This window comes from Rattus rattus, chromosome 4 (assembly GCF_011064425.1).
Source record: "Rattus rattus isolate New Zealand chromosome 4, Rrattus_CSIRO_v1, whole genome shotgun sequence".
NCBI classification, from domain to species: Eukaryota; Metazoa; Chordata; class Mammalia; order Rodentia; family Muridae; genus Rattus; species Rattus rattus.
Window position 1 is genome coordinate 43,360,452 of NC_046157.1, and position 19,737 is coordinate 43,380,188.

General features: G+C 43.7%; 1 protein-coding gene across 1 annotated transcript in view; it reads right to left on the reverse strand.

Annotated features, from left to right (window-relative positions):
- Crybg3 (crystallin beta-gamma domain containing 3) overlaps window positions 1–19,737 on the reverse strand; it is a 102,888-nt gene that overhangs the window by 35,923 nt on the left and 47,228 nt on the right. Inside the window, exons 7-12 of the mRNA XM_032900330.1 lie at window positions 18,995–19,142; window positions 12,977–13,113; window positions 12,098–12,212; window positions 11,040–11,075; window positions 8,770–8,903; window positions 5,628–5,754 (exon numbers count right to left, since the gene is read on the reverse strand). Coding sequence (XP_032756221.1) covers window positions 5,628–5,754; window positions 8,770–8,903; window positions 11,040–11,075; window positions 12,098–12,212; window positions 12,977–13,113; window positions 18,995–19,142 — 697 coding nt within the window. The remainder of the gene's footprint in view (window positions 1–5,627; window positions 5,755–8,769; window positions 8,904–11,039; window positions 11,076–12,097; window positions 12,213–12,976; window positions 13,114–18,994; window positions 19,143–19,737) is intronic.

The window sequence follows — 19,737 nt, forward strand, 5'->3', positions numbered from 1 at the left end:
CCAGAAATACTCGTGTTAAGGATTTGCACAAATCACTGTGCAGCAGGGAGTGCCAGCTGAGGAATGTTCTGGAGCCTTCTTGGGTCACAGTGACAGCTAGGCTTGGAGCTAAGGGGAGGAGGGACCTCCTGTCACAGCAATCACACTACAGTATGCAAGTGCTGAGAGCATCCAGGATGACAGGAATGCGCTCCCACACCCGAGCTCTCTACATTGGTCTCAGCAGCGGTCTGCATGAGTAAGCCAAGACGTGGAGCTACCTTCTTTCTGTTTTCTGATTTTATTTGTCGCTTTTCTTGCCTTATAGCTTTTATATTCCATCTTTCTCCAGGTACTCTCCCTCTGAACCACTACCCCGGCTTTGTCCCATTTGGTAATTTTCCTTTCAAATCTGCCAAACACAGGAAATCAGATGCAGCGACTGGCAGCCCTTGAGGTAGTATCTCCTAGAGCTGGACGGAGCTGGAGCTCAAAGCCAATCCATATGTTCAGTCATGTACCAGCGCTGGGCCCGACCTCCTGAAGATGAGCCTCTAGATATCACATGGGGATAGCATAATGGCATAATATGAATGAGGCCTTGGTTTGGCCTCCTCAGCACTGGGGCAAAGAGGCATTGAAACAAAGCATCAGATCAGGCCTTACTCTAGAGAGTAGTGGAAAAGATGCTGACAGCCAGGTCTAGGCTTGGCCTATGAATTCTAGGCAACTACATCCCTGATTTAAGTCACTGAACATTCCACAGGCAAGGGTAGGTCTTTTTTCAGCTCAAGGAAGATGAACAACAGTGGAATGACTTTTGTCTTAGTTAGAGGGTTTTACTGCTGTGAGTAGACACCGTGACCAAGGCAACTCTTATAAAGGACAACATTTAATTGGGGCTGGCTTACAGGTTCAGCAGTTCAGTCCACTATTATCAAGGCAGGGGCATGGCAGCGTCCAGGCAGGCATGGTGCAGGCAGAGCTGAGCATCTTCATCTGAAGGCTGCTATGAGGAGACACTGCCAGGCAGCTAGGACAAGGGTATTCTAACCCTTGCCCACAGTGACACACCTACTTCGACATGGCTACACTTAACATTGCCACTCCCTGGGCCACACATATGTATACCATCACAACTTTAAAGGTTACAGTCCATTTTATATTTTTAAACACTTATTTAACTTACTACAGCCTCAGGTATAGCCCTGCCTGTGAGAAAAAGAACAAAACAAAACTGAGAGCTGCTTTAAGCTCAAAGACAAATCAGTAGGCTCGGCATTTTGACAACTTTTAAGTTTCATAAACCCTCTTGGCTGATCCAGCCAGTGAGCTCCTAGGCTATGGCCCTGGGTGGGCACTGTGATCCAGGTACCTATAAAGACCTGGTGAACCTATTAACTTCAAGGCAAGAGGGACCTGCAACACCACCTGGGTTCAGAGGTCTCAAGACAGACCCTAGATATGGAAAAACAAAAACAAAAAACAAAATCAAACAGCAAAAGTAAAGCTAGACAGTAAAATCTAGTATAAACCTGAAGAAAAACACGAAGGCTGAACAAATGTTATTGAGGAAGAGAAGACATGAAGATTCCTTGGCCCTAAGGCTGAACTCTACCACATTCCTTGCAGTATTCCGCTTTCTTAAAAAGCAACCAGCAGCACGTGAGTGAGTGTCTGAGTGACTCACTGGGAGCTGGGGATCCATTTCTCCTTCTCTTCCAATCACTAAGTGGCCCAGTTCCCAGTATCCCCGAGGAACATGTCCACTATTTGACCTCAGCACATCCAGAGTGCTCCACGTCCTGCGGCCAGGATATCTGAACTGACACTACACGGCTTGCCTGCCTGCTTGCATGGGGGTTTCACATGGCTCTAACTGAGACCGTGAATGCCATGCTTCCCCTTTCCGGGTCACAGACATTCCGGACTATAGGACAAAGGTATGTCACACCAGTTTTCACTGTTAACTCAGCAAGGCTGCCAGGGCCACAATCACTCCTTCTATTTATGTGCCTGGCTATCGAATACTCAAAAGGAATTTGAACACCATAGTCTATAAAGATCAACACACACACACACACACACACACACACACACACACACACACACACACACACACACACACACACACCTTTCATGAAATATAAAAAAAGGCACCATCCCACGCTAGCGCCGGCTACTCTCTGGCCCCGGCGGGCTTGCCACCTCCAGGGCTAGCTCCATGCTGCTACTGCCCATCACGGTTCTCTTGCTATGGATTCTGCCCACTTTCCCAGCCATCTGCCCCCTGTGGTTAGCTGTCACACACACCACCACCACCCCATTCCCCCAACCTCCCGTAAAATCAAGAGGCCTGTAATACATCAGCTAGATCTATATCAGTAAATTCTCAACTCACAAAAACATCCACACAATGAACTCAGAGATAACTGACACTGATACAAACTGCCCACCTAGATAAGAAAATTCGTCCTGTAATTATCCATCCCTTATGAGATATTCATAGCTACCTGTGGCTATTTAAAGCCACGTGGACTTTGGATCATCCTTCCTCCATCTTCCTTCCTTCCTTCTTGTCTCTCCCATCTCTAAAAGTCTTAGCCCCACCTTCCTTTTCCACTGCCCCATCACAGGTTCTAGCCTTGTCTTTCACCCGCCTTCACCTGCTTACAGACAGCAATCTACATATATATATATATATATATATATATATATATATATATTATATAGTCAAAACCCTTCATATGCATGTGTGTATATTTACTACTCACTGCCCGGTCAGTAAGTGGCCCAGTTCCCATTGTCCTTGAGGAACATATCCGCCATTTGACCTTAGCACATCCAGAGTGCTCCACGTACTGTGGCCAGAATATCTGAACTGACACGACATGACATGGCTTTCCTTCCTGGATAGCTAGCAGGAAAATCACACGCCTAATAAGCCTGTCATGGAAAAAGACCCAGCTCTCCGCTGTGACGGAGCTCTTCGCTCGAGGCCACACTTTCGGAACAGTGGAGACGGGCAATATGGCCTGTGCTCTACACAAGACAAACTCGCTCCTCCTCATCCTAACCCCTCACTCGTTCAGTGGGTGCACAGGAGCCTCTGCCAGGGTTAGCGCAAGTCTCTATTAAAGCCATAAATTAATACCTGACAAATACTAAGGTTATCATAAGGATTGTAACTTCATCCTAAAATCTAATTAAAGACACGGCAGAGAAGAGGATTTATCTGAAGAGCGCTTCTGCTTATTTATCATAAAAACTACCTCATGATTTTCACACACGCCCTAAACTTTGGTGTACAGCAGAAATTAATGTGTTTATTCGTGCCACCTTTTCTACCATATATTGCTATAAACTCTTGTCTAGGTCAAATCTCTCTTGATTTAGCAATACTTGTTATAATATTTCTTGTATTTCTGACTTCCGGCATGTTCCAGCCAGTGGCTTGGGTTGGTTTCTGTTTGGTTGCCCTGGTTGTGGCTGCTCTTCAGAGATACCAACATATCCTTTCTAAATGTTTCTCGTAGCATGAGGGCTCCCACCTCATTCTCTCTTGGAGGCAGGCTGGGAAGTTGTTTGAAGTGTTTAATAGTGAATATTAGTGACTAGAATCATGACCCCCAACTCCTCAGTGCATGTGACGTCAGTGCCCTGAAGAGGAAAGCAGGCTTTGTTGGATTTAGTTCATCCTTTGCCCTTTGAGTGGTCTGGTGAGGTGTGTGGGCCTTGTGTACTAGAAGCAACACTCTAAAAGCCACACATCTGTCACTGCAGAAACAACTCCTGTATTCAACCTGCCATGGGACGTCTTCAACTCCTTCCATGTAGAACTTGTTTTTGCCGATATATACTTTCTTCCTGCAAAAGATCACTCATGGGGACAGAAGCTGCTCCTTGATCCTTGTACACCTCTTCTCGGTGGGGGTTGTGAAGGCTGCAGGTCACGCAGGAGACACCTAAAGGACACAATCCCTATGCTCACCTAAAGTCTATGTGAGCCCATGATTACCCTTCACTTCAATACGAGTTCCCTCAGTGGGGGCCTGAGAAACATTCTGGAAACAGAATAGAGATCATTTTGGGAAGAGATTGCAATAATACTGGGATGGTAAGAAAACTGTTCCTCTGGACACTGTTAGGATAACAGGTAATAATGTGGTCAGGGTAACGAGCCACATTCGATAAGCTCCAATATCCTCACAAAGCTGCCCACCCATCACTTCTCTGTCCCTCCACTCCTCCCGGGAATGCTGGGATACTCTGGACTGCTTAGCTGCAGCAGCAACCCCCACCCCTTACGATTCTGCTTCCCCATGCAGTCACCAGAACCATCTTTCTAAGTCACTAATTTTCTCATGTCCACTGGGACTTAAGGTCCACCTGCGACTCACAATCACCTCAAGGGAGATGAATCTAAATTCTTCTGTGGCCCCAGGCCCTTCATTCACTGACTCTGGAGTCATCCTTCCAATGTTCTCCTGACCTAACGGCATTTTTCAATGCTGTACTTCCAGGCGAGTCTCTCTACCTCAGCACCAGGAGCATCTGCGGCCTTGCCGTTATTATTATTGTTATTATTATTATTATTAATTATTGTCATTGCTATTGTTGCTGTCGTGTGAGTGGCCATATTGTGTGTGTGTGTGTGTGTGTGTGTGTGTGTGTGTGTGTGTGTGTGTGTGTGTGTGTGTGTAGAGAGAGAGAGATTAAGGGTCAGAGGATATCTTAATTTCCTCCTTCCACCATGTGCATCCTGGGGATTGAACTCAGGTCATCAGGCTTGGCACTAACTGCTTTTACCCAAGGAGCCACCACCGTGACTCATCCTATAATGCTTTAGTGTTGGGGAAGACCTTCCCAACTCAGGGATGTAGCAGGATTTCCTGGCTTCTACCCACTAGATGTCAGCAGACCCACATCCCCTGAAACAACAATCCAAAGCCTCCAGATTACTGCAACATTGCTAAGATCGCCCCCTGTTTATACTCTCGACACGGCCAGTCTCCTGGTATAAAACAACACCTTTGTTTTCCTTTCATGGCATGCCTTCTGTCCATCATGAAAACTTTTCACTTGGGTAACCCTGAGAGCTGGGAGTCTCGGCTGAGATATCATCCAATGAAGTCCTTCATATTCCAAGTAGGAAGAACAGACCAAGCAACTGTTTTCGGGATACAGTCACAGTCCAACAACTCAGAGCATTTATCTATGTGCTATCTTCCCAACCAGACTGCCTGCCCTGGATGTTGGGAGGGCGTCTCACAATATATCTAATAAAGGAGGTGTTCAAAAAATAACTGTGGAATCAATGGATAAAAAATAAAAAGTAAACCAAACCAGGAGTGATGACACACGCTTGCGATCCTAGAACACAGGAAGTAGAGGCAGGAGGATCTTTAGGGACCCTAGGCTAGCCTTGTCTACCAAGTGGGTTCCGGACCAGCCAAGGCTACACAGAGAAACTCTGTCTCAAACAAGTAAAAGTAAAAAAAAGGTTATTCTATAATAATCACCCCAGGCAAGAATTATAGGCAAGTCCTGTTCAGTTGGAGGCTCTCCCGCTCCATCTTCAGAAATCATGTCCAATTTTCATGAAAAGATAAAACAGATCTGAATTAGAGTGAAGAGAGCAGACTCACAGCTTGTAGGTACCGGAAAGACATGATGGGTCCGCTTAATGCCCCACAAGCACTGCTATCTTCAAAGTCCCCTTCTTCTAGTAGGAATTGCTGGCCTTTGAAATGTTCCTTTTCATAGGCAACCCACCTAGAAATACAGGATACTCAGTTGAGCCATGGAGAAAACTAGTTAAGAGAGCAAAAGAGAAAAGTGGGATAAAGGTCAAAGCTGTCACCCTCATATCTTTAAAATGACATTATTTGTTTTCTTGCACAGAGATGGGCAAATGATGTGCATCTCTTGGATCAATGGCTTTTATAGTTTGGAAGCTTTTCCCAGCAAAGGTCGGTTGCATAACAGCAGCAGAGCAAGCTGTGTTCAAGGCACGACTCATAACCGTATCTCACCATGGTCAGGGAAGGATTTGCCAAGCAGAAACGATGGAAAAAAGCACCCTCAGCCAACGAGAAAAGGTTCAAGCCCACACTGAGATCCAAGGAAATCTTTTTTCATTACAGGGATTAAACCCTTCTGGAACCAAGGGAGGACTACTGTATTAATCATTTACTCAAAGTTTAAGCCAAAAGATCTTTTCACCCAGTTGCAGATAAAACACAACACCAGGAGGTTTTCCTAAGGAGAAACTGGGAAAGGCCACAAAGTCCTGCACGTGGGCTGAAACATCTGTAAACAGTTATGGGTGGGAAACCTTCATCCTAGCATCTTATCAGCGCTCACTGTGGAAACAGGAAGCATTCCTGTGGAGTACTTGCTAGGGACACAAGTTTCCTGAGTTCTGGCCTAACAGGAGACGCTGATAAAGCCCTACCAGCTCTTAGGTTCCTCTGTGAATCTCACCTCTTTCTAAAGATCACACCCAGGGGTGCCTAATGCACTGTGGGCACAGATGACTCACTAAATGTGCTGCCTATAAACGTAGCCTTTACCCGAGCTAAGCAGTAAGGGTGGGACCTTCCAAATGGACACACCGGAACATCACAGTTAGGGGACGTTCTGATTCAGAAACTTGAAAAACGTGAAGCCTAAGGAGGCTGCCTGCTATTCTTTTTTTCACTCCTCTGAAGCAGTGAATTAAAAACAAAACAAACCAACCAAACAAACAAAACCAGAACTCTTTCCCCACAGCAGGAAGCCGTACACTTTCAGTCACCCTTTGTTTCTCTTTGCCTTCTCCTTCTAGGTGCATACAATGCTAGGGAGTGGAACTCCGCAGTAACTGGAGTGAATCTGTAAACGTACTTTAAGTTTTAGTGAGTTTCAAAAAATGGAAGGTAATTTCATAGACAGCTTAAGACAGTCTCATTAATTAGTCTTTCATATTAAGCAAGTTGTTTGAAGATTGTTTTGAGCTATATTTGACTGAGAAAAAGAGTGAGTCACACGGAGACCTTAATCTTAAGAAATGGACTATGGTTATTGTATCTATTTCATAATGACTGTAAGGAAATTATAGATCGCCAATTATGCTGCACTCAGGTTCCTCAAAATGGAGAACGGATGAAGAAGGGCTACACTGTAGTATCCACGTACAAAGCTAACCAGCTAAAAATCCATGAGAGAGGTAGCAGACATGACCAGCCAAGTCATTTATTTTCCTAGTGGGAATACTGCTTTTCTTCTTGACTGTCATATAAACCGAGTGTGTGTTCTATATCAGCAGCCATTCCTATGAAACTGTGAGTGTGTGTTCTCTCTCAGAAGCCATTCCTATGAAACTGTGTGTATTGTCTATGAGTGGCCATCCATATGAACCGTGAGTGTGTATTTTATATTATGGGCCATTCAAATAAAACTGTGAGTGTGTGTTCTCTCTCAGAGGTCATTCTTTCATGTTTTTTTAAAGCCATTTTCAAAAATAACCATAGTCATCACACTAGATTTCAACAGTTCATTTTTTTTCCCCTAAGGCAGAACATTAGTTTTAAATCCTTCTAGTTAACATGGGAAAATATTTAGGTCACAGGGAGGGAAAAAGAAAAAAAGTCCATAGCAAAGTTTTAACAATATGTACATGTGTTTACAAACCAGAGAACAAACACAACAGATAAACACAATAGAATAAAAACATGTCTGCCCAAACTGTGTGTGTCTGTTTAACAGAGAGCCTGCTTTTAATTCAGTGGTAAGTAATTAAATGATTACCAGAATATCAATATGACCTACGTAGCTACGATAGTTTTCTTCTAATCTCATTTGGCTGATATGGCTGTCATTAGTTTGTATTGCAAGCCACAAAAATAGAACTGTAGTGGGTGACTGCAGACAGGTCACGCGCACCTATGAGTATTTTAAAAGCACCCTTCATTACTGGGGCGTAAACAAGTTGTACAATGTTACATTGATACTTGACATTAAAAATAACCACTGTGTGAAGGGGGACATGAGAATGTTTTTGGGTGGAACCCAGCCAGCATTGACCTCTCAATTGCAAATCAGCTTGAGCCAAGTTTCTCCTTGGTGTTTTTACCCCCCAGAATGCCTAAGTAAACACTAGTATGCATACAACTTTTCTAGGGATTTTGCTGTGGAAATGCTGGTTGAAGCTGGGTCAGAGCCACACCCCTGTGTTTGGAGGGTTTCATCAAAAACTGTTCCAGGACAGGGGACCACAATTGTCAACGCTTGTGGCTCTGGGATCTCAGGTCTCACTCTACTCCTTTAATGAGATAACCCATCACCAAGACCCTTAGAACATAACTGAGCTAACAACAATAGATCAATAGGATAGTAGATTAAAAAACGGACCTTCACACATGTTCAAAATCTCTAAGAAAGGAAAAGAGAGAAAGAGAGAAAGAGAGGAAGAGAGGAAGAGAGGAAGGAAGGAAGGAAGGAAGGAAGGAAGGAAGGAAGGAAGAAAGAAAGAAAGAAAGAAATTAATTGACCTTGCAACTCTGCTACAGTGTTTTAGGAACGCTAGGTATTAAATTTTTGCATAAAATACACAATATAGTTTCTATCTCAAATCTCTAAAACCAGTAAGTGGGCTGTTGCTACGAAGTTATACATTTTATTTCCTACATTACAGAAGGGAGGTAAATTGTAAGGTTAAGGTTGGCAACTTTGTCTTGGGTAGCACATTTTTTGAGCTAATCTTTACAAGTAGACTAATAAATCAAGTACTGAAAATATGACACTCACACTCCACCGATGACACGAATTGATCCAATGCCACGGAAGCCCTTGTCACGTTTTAAAAACTTAGGGACAGACTCTATATGTTCACTAAACTCTTTGGCATGTCCACGGAAGTGAGGTTTCTCATAAATGATAACCTGAAAAACATAAACTGTTATTTAATGTGCTCGTATTACAGCGTGGATACTTTATGAATTACATAATGGCATATGAAAGACAAAACATGAATAGGGAACAATATCTGCTCTTTAAACTACTTTTACAACTTAAAATAGCATTTGGTATTCACAGAGAATACAGTTCTCAGGGCCTACCACTCACTCTCAGATTCACACTTCTCACGCCTGGCAAGGAGAATTTCTTCCAGTTACTCAAAGGTTAGGACCACTGTGTCGGCTCAACTGTCTTATAGATGATTCCCGAGTTTTCTTTGTATCGTTCATGTGTTGTGAATTCACTGTAGATCTGCCTCGTGTCCCATAAGGTGTAAAAACATAAGGCACCTCCGGTACATAAAACTAAATTACTTACTGGGTTCAAAAACCAAATTCTCCTTCTTGTCATGGTTATTGTCTAGATATTTGCTGAAAAAGGAAGAAGTGTGAGGTTTTAAACTTAAATGCAAACCTCTCTGACCCAGGGAAATGATGGGAAACTCAAGTGTTCTCCTAACTGGACACTGGGTTCAATCAGAAGGTAACCACCTTATGAGTGGGGCAGGGACAGATGGACAACAGTAGAGAACTGTCACCACGGTGTTCTTTTTACTATCTGCTCATTTTACTTTTCAAGTTCCCCTGCCCTAAATATACAACTGTGATAACAGGGTCAATCTGTCCACATGTCATCTGTATGGACAACTATGGCCAACACAATAATTTATATACAACTAAATAAACCCTGAGATACTGGTGAGTGAGTCCCTAGGCTTAAGTACATAAAACTAAATAAAAATTCTAACTTGTACTTAAAACATTTATAACATAATAGATACCAATCTTGATGCTTGTACATACTAGATTTTCACAGGACAGTACATATTTTTATTATATCTTATATATACATAAAATAGTATATATTTGTGTTATATATATATGTATGTATAACAAAGTTAAAAATACATACACACAATGAAGTTTTATTCAGCTACGTAAAAAGCAGTATTTCTTCATGAGTAAGCTCTCATGACATCATCAGCATTAGTTTCTAACAGACGAGTTGGGATCACTTAGGAAAATCAGTCTACTCATAGATGCCTACAACCTGACGAACTACAAATGCCCAGGGCATCTCACTCCGCCTCTCACATACGAAGTTGTGATTTGCCCCACTCGGAAGCGGCAGCAGGAGTCACTTGGGCGGTGCCACAGGTGACTCTACGTTTATTAGGTCAGCAGTTCACAGTATTTGCTGCGTTTTTAATCATCTGAAAAACTTTGAACATTTTTTTGACCCCTCTCAAAATCAAAACAGTATGCTGAGAATAGAAACTAGGCTGGGGTATTTTTAAAATTCAGAGGATTCCGTCACGCAGACAAGATATAGAGGACACATTCAGACATGTGAGTTTTAAAAGACTCCATCCATGTGATTGAGAAATTTGCAGTCAATTCTATAAATTGCGATGTGGAACATAGAGAAGGACGGATGGGAGGCACTGGTAGCATCTTACTTTGTGAAAAGGGATGGCGGGTGTCTCCCTCCACACCCACCTCTGGCTGGAGAGGCTACTTCCTGTCTCTGAAGGCTGTCTGCATCTGACCTCTGGCTTTCTTCCTTCCTTGTAGCTCTGTTTCCTTCTCTGTAATATGCTTGATCCTATCACCTCTGCCCCCCACTTTTCATTGCCTCTACCTCTGCCCCTCCCCGCCCCCCTTCAGGCAGTCACACTTACAAACTGACCCATAGCCAACAGAACTAGCTGTGCCCCATTGGCATCGGTCTCTTTCCAAGCACCAGCCTCTAATCGGGCAGAGTGCAATTGGATTCACTTGGGTACCGACATCAATCTCAGAATCTCCATTACCAAAGAGAAATCAAACCTGTCACCTTCCTACACAGTGGGTGCTGGGTGGGTCTGTGGGAGGTGACAATGCAGAGACCTCCATCTCTGTGCATGGTCTTCACCCTCCTTTCCACAGCACGGGCCCTCAGAGAACCTTCTACACCGTCGCCTCCAACTGCTGCCCCGACTGCTTGTTAGGTAACATGAAGTCAGGTAACTGCATTATGTTAGATTAGTGGTCCGTCTTTTGAGCCAGTACGAGGCTTACCTTTAAGTTCATAGGCATTTCCACTTTCAGTCCACCCTAAAGATAACAAAACATTTAAGACAACGTGAACATACGGAATCTGAGAAAGTAACGAAGTTGGGTGTGAGTTACAAAAATCTCATGAGTTAGGACGTGTGAATTACGCAGCCGTCAAAATTTAACTATGGTAAATTCAAAGCCCTACAGGAGCCAAAGCCACATCAGACTGATCTACATCAGTATAGCTAGGGCAAGCGATTTCAAATCACACACAAGCAATTGAAGACGTTAACAGCAGCTGCAGAGCATCCCAAACGGAAGGCGGACCTGCTAACAGCTTCAGAAGATACACTTGGCAGGGCAGAGTCCTACGCCCCATATCCAGTGCGTCTCCTAGGACCACTTAGGTCTTCTAAAGTAAGGCACTGCCCCATCTCCATACCACGACCTCCCAGTTCTGCTAACACAGCCGATCACACCTAATGTCCTTGTAACAGCATGACTACACTACGTACAGCAACAGCAACCCACAAAACATCCTAACGCTGTAATGTTCGCATTGAAACTGCTATTGGACACTGTGAGATTTCTTATCATTTCTGCATTTTGTCCTCATTTCTGTTTTCCAAGGCATAGAACCAGGCATGAATAGCTTGTGCCTCAAAAAAAAAAAAAAAAAAAAAAAGTTTTCCCCAGAGATGCTGTAGGCGTTTAGTCAGTCTTTAAGAAGGTAAACACTGAAAGAACGACCATATTATTATTAATGCCAAGTTTTCTATTCACTTCCAAACTGGAAGAGACAATCTACCACGACTAATTTTCTAATGAGCATCAACAAGACAGACTGCAGACTTTATTATTAAATACTTAAAATTTCAGAAAGCTGCATGCGCTCTGATAGACTTGCCTCAGTTCCTAGTAAATGCAAGCGTTCTGTATGGTGTGAGGAGAGACACGCGATATGCGGTGTGGCGGTTCGGTGGGGCAAGCATTTTTGGGGCTAAGGGCCGTCGGCAAAGAGCGCGGCTGCGTGACCTGCACGCGTGGGTGCTGGGCGAGAGGAAGGTGAACCTGCTTACCATTTGAAGAGTCTGCAGCGATTTCATCTCTGCCGCAGAAATCTCGAAGAGCCCCTGGTCTTCCTCCAGAACTGTAGCTTGCCCCTTAAAGTTAACATCTGGGTAGGCCAGCCAACTGAACGAGGTACAAATGGTTGGTTAAAGTAGGATAATGATAGGCTATCTTGGCTGTCTACGAGGAAAAAGGACGATCAAGAAATCCCAATGATAGAATTACACTAATAAAATACACCAAATTAACTACGAGGGGGTAGGCTAACACGTTTAAAGTATTTATAACTCATATACTCTCTACCTTCTAACTTGTTTCTGAGTATTGTGTATTAATTTCTGTTTTAGAATTTTCTTAAGACCTAAGACGCGGGGCACCTTTAACGCACGCAGACCGTAACTTAAAGTTTTTGCTTGCTGGCCCACTCGTCCGGGACCCATCACTCATCCGTAGGTGAGTGACATTCACTCAGCCTTTGCCTCTGGGAAGGGAGAAGGAGAAGACAGAGCAGTGACGTGGGCCTGGCGGTGGGAAGGGATCAGCAGATAAATGTTAAGATAGGAACCGCTCAGGCTCCAAAGTTGTAGGTCAGAGACGTGCTTTCGTTTCTCAATCCCCAAACGTTGTTAGATAAAAAGACAATGGGATCTATCTATCTATCAGCAGGCTGTGCCTGCTCCTGGAAGTCGTTCATCAAAAGCCTTAATTGGATCTGAAGGAAGATGGCATCTGTATTAAGCCAGGGGGTAGTCTTTCTTGAGTATCCAGAAGCGTAAACAAGACCAACTAAGACTTCAGAACGCATGTGTCAAGTATTGAGACTGGAGGTAAAAACAGTTAACTTTAGTGGCCATTAATCACTACAATATAGAAAAGCTAACACATACACTCCTGACTTCACGGTGAAGGTCGCAGACTTGGGGAGGTTCAGCTCTTCCAGATTGGGGATGGATCGGTGTATGTAGATGGGGCACCACCCAGGGTCAGACTTGGGGCGCAGCTCTATTTCCGGAATAGTGCAATCCTGCAGAAGAAAAACCGCCCTTGAAGTCATCTAGAGACACACACGGGCTAGTGCTGTAAACACCCAGGACTCACGGTCACAATGATTTCATTGTGTAGTGGGATTCTCCACAAGAACAACACAGGGTGGAACTGTTAATGCTTAAGCATGGGCTTTAAACAGTTTCTCTCAGGAGTCATGTGAATAGCCCGACAACTATATAAACATTGCGAGAAAAATTACTGTCTCTTTTTTAATGGTTTTTTTCTTTTCTTTTTCTTTTCGGCTTCGTTTTATAAATGCTTGTTCCACTAAGAATGCCTCACTTACTAAAGGGTTGGAGTGCCAAAGGTCTGCAAGTCTTCCTTCTCAGAAGCATAACAAAGCCTTAAGGGAGGAAGGGACTTAAAAAAAAAAAAGGCTGATCTCCTGGGGGACATTAAAAAAATAAATACAGGAGAGGCCCTGCCCCTCCAGTGTGTTTATCTGCTTTACATCAACAAAGGAGAAGGAACTGGAGGTGAGGAAAAAGGAAATGGATTTTCCTACTTGTGGGACTCTGCTTTTTTTCAGGGCAAGTTGGCTTATAAGTTATTAGTCTTTGACTCTACCCTGGCCTTTAAAAAATGAGATACTCACTGTCAGCATGTCCCCGCACAACTTCCTTTAAAAATGACACTTGCCTAGTTCTTTTTAACCTGCTTCCACTGCTGCTGCAAACTGCAGCCATAACCCTAGGAGTCAGGCAGGAGTGCCTTTAAAGGCCCCAACTTCTCAGACCGCTCCTTCCCCTGAGACACTCCCAGGATCAGTGCACACCAGAGTGCTTTCTGGTTTTGCTTTTCCACAGTGTCAAGACCCACAGGCACTCCCCAGAGTTCTGCAGTCACACCCGGGGCCTCTCTGTTCTTCTCCACCCATCGTGGTTCTCTGGAAGTTTTATGCTCTTGATGCATCCTCTTTATAAAGGGGAATCTCTTATCATACCTAATAGTGGTGGTTAAAATATTGTCCTTTCTTAAGGGATTAGAATCACAATGATTTCTCTCTTTTCCCAAACTAGAGATATTGTCTGTCCAGACACACAACCCTGTGTACTCAAGGGTGCTTAGTCCTATAATTCAAATTCCAGTAACATAATTCTCACCTCTAATGCTTGAAATTCATATGAAGACATTTTAATAAAATGAGGACATGCGATCATCATCAGAGACACCACTAACTACAGACTGAACGACTTCCTTTGTTTGGGGGGGGATGGGTGCTATTCCACACGCTGAATTCTCAATCACTGTCATTAATACATGAGGTAAGATGGTAACTAGAAGATGCTAACTAGAGAATCAAGTACCCAACACATTATATTAGTCAAAATGTGTTATCACAATTGTCTTCCCAAGATGATACAATTCAGGTAAAGAAAGGATTCCCAACTATAAACAGACTATTTAAAAGTACAAATAAAATATATGTTTATCAAAGAATTCACAGCTGAGGAATGCCGAATGCTGAGAAGCACCTAAAGAAATGTTCAACATCTTTAGTCATAGGGGAAATGCTAATCAAAACAACCCTGAGATTCCACCTCACACCAGTCAGAATGGCTAAAATCAAAAACTCCGGCGACAGCAGATGCTGGCGAGGATGTGGAGAAAGAGGAACACTCCTCCATTGTTGGTGGGATTGCAGACTGGTACAACCATTCTGGAAATCAGTCTCGAGGTTCCTCAGAAAATTGGACATTGCACTACCTAAGGACCCAGCTATGCCTCTCTTGGGCATATACCCAAAAGATGTCCCAACATATAACAAAGACACGTGCTCCACTATGTTCATCGCAGCCTTATTTATAATAGCCAGAAGCTGGAAAGAACCCAGATGCCCTTCAACAGAAGAATGGATACAGAAAATGTGGTACATCTACACAATAAAGTGCTACTCAGCTATCAAAAACAATGACTTTATGAAATTCATAGGCAAATGGATGGAACTGGAAAATATCATCCTGAGTGAGGTAATCCAATCACAGAAAAACACACATGGTATGCACCCATTGATAAGTGGCTATTAGCCCAAATGCTCGAATTACCCTACATGCACAGAACACATGAAACTCAAGAAGGATGACCAAAATGCAGATGCTTCACTCCTTCTTTACAAAGGGAACAAGAATACCCTTGGGAGGGAATAGGGAGGTAAAGTTTAGAACAGAGGCTGAAGGAACACCCATTCAGAGCCTGCCCCACATGTGGCCCATACATATATATCCACCAAACTAGATAAGATGGATGAAGCAAAGAAGTGCAGGCCAACAGGAACCAGATGTAGATCTCTCCTGAGAGACACAGCCAGAATATGGCGAATGCCAGCAGCAAACCACTGAACTGAAGCGGGACCCCTGTTGAAGGAATCAGAGAAAGGACTGAAAGAGCTTGAAGGGGCTCGAGACCCCATATGAACAACAATGCCAAGCAACCAGAGCTTCCAGGGACTAAGCCACTACCTAAAGACTATACATGGACTGACCCTGGGCTCCAACCTCATAGGTAGCAATGAATAGCCTAGTAAGAGCACCAGTGGAAGGGGAAGCCCTTGGTCCTGCCAAGACTGAACCCCCAGTGAACGTGATTGTTGGGGGAGGGTGGAAATGGGGGAGGATGGGGGGGGAACACCCATAGAGAAGGGAAGGGGGAGGGGTTAGGGGGATGTTGGCCCGGAAACCGGGAAAGGGAATAACAATTGAAATGTAAATAAGAAATACCCAATTTAATAAAGATGAGAAAAAGTATATGTTTATACATAATAAACACACCAACAGAGCGTGTTTATTATATATGACATATAAACTGTGATGTTTGCCTTAAAATAGTTCTCAAAGCAGTTAAATGAATATATCTCCTTTTCAGAAATAAGTTCTAAGTTTCAGTAAACTAAAGAAACACAAGTTAAACGGCCACATATGTATATATATATCAAGTCTACTTCCTTTGGAAGTTTCATTTCACAATTAGGCAGAAATGCCCAGAATAGTCAGCTGTCAATCTTCAATGGTCCTTTGTGTACAGTTCACAACAGTGCTGTTAGTGCTACTTCAAACACTGCTGTATTAATGTCCCCCTGGGGAGCTGCGGGACAGTAGTGGAATACATAACTAAATGCCTCACACAAACAAGTTTCCTCCGCATTGTGTTACACAAACAATGTCTGGGTGGTGTGCTCTAAAAGGGAAAAAGCTAAGAGGTATTCGTGCCTACAGTAACGCAGGAGGTGGTGGCAAGGCAACCAAGCCATAAGGCCTGAGAGGAAAAATAAGAAAACAAAACGAGAAGCCTTTCGTCCTCAGATACTACAAACCCAGTTTTCACTCGAGTCAGTTGAAAAAGATTTCACTAAGCTGTCTCTGGGGAGGGTTGTCACAAAAATAGCATCTTTTCAAGGCTTGTAGAATTACTGACAGGCAAAGGCAGCCAAACTCTAACAACTGGGGGATCCTTTATGGTAACCTAGCAACAATAAACAGCTGACTCAGAAGCGGGCACACTTCATCCCACACTTTCCTGCTAAGGCCACCCTTTACTCATAACGATTAACACGCTGAAGTCAAGATTAGAGGGGAGAAAAGTAACAATGAACTGTAGTTAACTAAAAGAGTAGGAAAAAAAACAGCCAATTTTTCTCCCTCTTACGCAAGATGCCTTTAGTCTCATTTGACGATGTTCCCTCTTCATGGTTTACTAGTGACGGCATCACCTTAAGTGATTTCCAGCCATGATGAAAGAAAGGATCATACCTACCCTTAAAGCAAACAGGCAGTGTCCAGTAAGCATGGACATGTACAGTACCGGCTCTCATTTCAGAAAAGATCGCCCTGGAGTCACTGCGCGGTCCACAACCCCTAACCCCTGATCACCTCCACTGCCTGCAACAGTGGGCCTTAAACGGGATTTGCGCCAGCCGAACCTGTAGGGCCCTGCTGGGTCTGTTCATAATCAAGCGAAGACATCGTTAAATCGGGGCCTTCAGTTCAGAGGAAAGCAGCTGAAACCAAGATGATGAAGCAAGATAACCTTGGATGAGGCAAGCCTAGGCACGGCCCGAGCCGCCACGGCCTCGAGAAAGATGCTATCCCTAGGCGGAATTCCGCCATAGCTGGAGAAGAGAGCCCCATGCCTGATTCTCACTTTCTACAATATTCTTGCACTTTCTGTTAGAGGCTCAGTTGTCTGATTTTCCTCCCACGCTAAACGTTGGTCGGGTTGTTGGGGACGTGTGATCAATCACGATACAACCAGAAAAGTACGACTCTGTGAGCAAACAATGGAAGACGGGGAAAACGTGAGCAGAACTCATTTTTTTCCTCTTAGTATTCTAAACAAAAGGCAGATGTGCAAATAGGCACTTAAATTCCCATGCTCAGCAGATTCAATCTGATTGCTCGTGTTTGATCTAGTGCAGTAGCAGGAATGGCCAGAGGCCAAATCTTGCTCTCATCTCTCCCCACGAGGGCTGGCATGGTGCCAGGGGAGGCTCAGAACCGCAAGCTACTCGAATCCCACCAAGATTCTACCTACGAAATAATAATTCATTTGGGGAAATGTTTACTAAGTTAGATATCTAAATGACCACTGAAATGGGCCTTGCAGATACTATCACAGCTAGTTCCAAATACGGAAGAAGACTCAGTCCCCTTGGCCATGGTAATCTTTGTGCAGTGCCATGGACCCACTAACGCTCATGCCTTGTTTTACTAAAGAGGCTCCACCAAGACCTATGAGTCTGCCATACCTTCTAATCCTTGTTTATCCGTTTAAAATTCTAATTCGGATATCACCTGACTCAGATGAGGTGCGGATCCCCCATATGCTGGGACTTCAAGGATCCTGAAGACACAAAGCCTTCAACACTTCTGTTCCCACTGCCCACGACGGTCATTACGCCCATAAGCAGTCACAAGTCCTTGTTAGATCTGAATCTGTTTGTAGTTCTGATTTGTATAGGATAAATGTAGACATGCCTTTATCATAACTTGAATATTTCCTTTTTTCAAAGATTTATTTACTCTATATAAGTACACTGTAGCTGTCTTCAGGCACACCAGAAGAGGGCATCAGATCCCATTACAGATGGTTGTGAGCCACCACGTGGTTGCTGGGATTTGAACTCAGGACCTCTTGAAGAGCAGTCAGTGCTCTTAACCGCTGAGCCATCTCTCCAGCCCACAACCTCAATTATTGTTACACACACACACACACACACACACACACACACACACACACGCACACGCACACACACCCCCCATTTCTATGGTCACCATATTAGTAACTGCACTGTATCATGTCTTACATGATTTCCTGAAGGAAATCTCAAGGACATAGAGAAGAGACCCTGTTCGAATCTAAGGTCTACCCTAATTGGTAATCTGAGCTACCACATGGGATCTTACAAAATGTCTCCAGGTTGGACATCTTCAATAATACTTCCTGACAGAAAACTGAACAGCAACACTTTCACCTTCTCTCCCAACTCTGCTACCCCTACTATGCACATGCACATAGATACATACCACCCCCAACACACGCACATACATACACACACACAAACACATGTGTGCGCGCACACATACATAAATGCAACAGTCACACAAAGTAGCAGGATTTAAATTAGGAAAAGTTGAATCAATGACCTGTGTTCTTCTAGATTCCAATAGTGGTGATACCTAGAGTTAAGGGTTTGATTTTAAGTTATCGTCTGTTTAAACAACTGATACGCAGACATTTAAGTATGAAGATGAATACATTAGCACAAACAGTAGCAACTACTTTTCAGCCCTGTCAGGCCACAGCGCAACTTTCCTACTTGACAAAAGAGAAGTAAAAGAGTGGGAGGCGGGCAGCTGTATTACCTTTAAGACACGTTTGATAGAGCCCAGGACGAAGGTTCTCTCTGGGTGCTTCCTGTTCTGAAGGAGCCAGTCCCGGTTTAACGCTTTTTCCCCTTCTTCCAACACACACTTCAGACCTTGGAAATGGGGTTTCTCATACAAAATCCAGCTAAGCAAAGGGAAGCAGAGGGATCTGGTTAATCTACTTCTCTTAGAAACGGTACTGGGTAGGTAGGGCACTTTGGTGCACCTTTTCAAACTAGGTTACTCGCTCTATTAGCATATAATGTTACTGTTCAAATGATAATCGACTAACTTTCATTTTAAAATAGCTGTACAAATTAGAAATAAAAATACTGATATGGGGTGGGGGTGGGGTCGGGGGCTGGAGACATGACTCAGTAGCTAAGAGCACGTGTGTGCACGTGTGTGCACGTGTGTGCACGTGTGGCTCTTGCAGAGGCTCTGCCTTCAGTTCCCAATACCCGTATGATCACTCATAACCCCAACTTCAGGAAATCAAACACCGTCCTCTGACCTCTGCAGGCATGCATGTGGTGCACCTATGGACATATAGGCAAAACATTCGCACACATAAACTTAAAACTATTTTATACATTTTTATATAAATATTTTATATAAAATTTATTTATTTAATGTATGTGAGTACACTGTTACTGTCTTTAGACACAACAGAAGAGGGCATGAGATCCCATTACAGATGGCTATGGGCCACCATGTGGTTGCTGGGATTTGAACTCAGG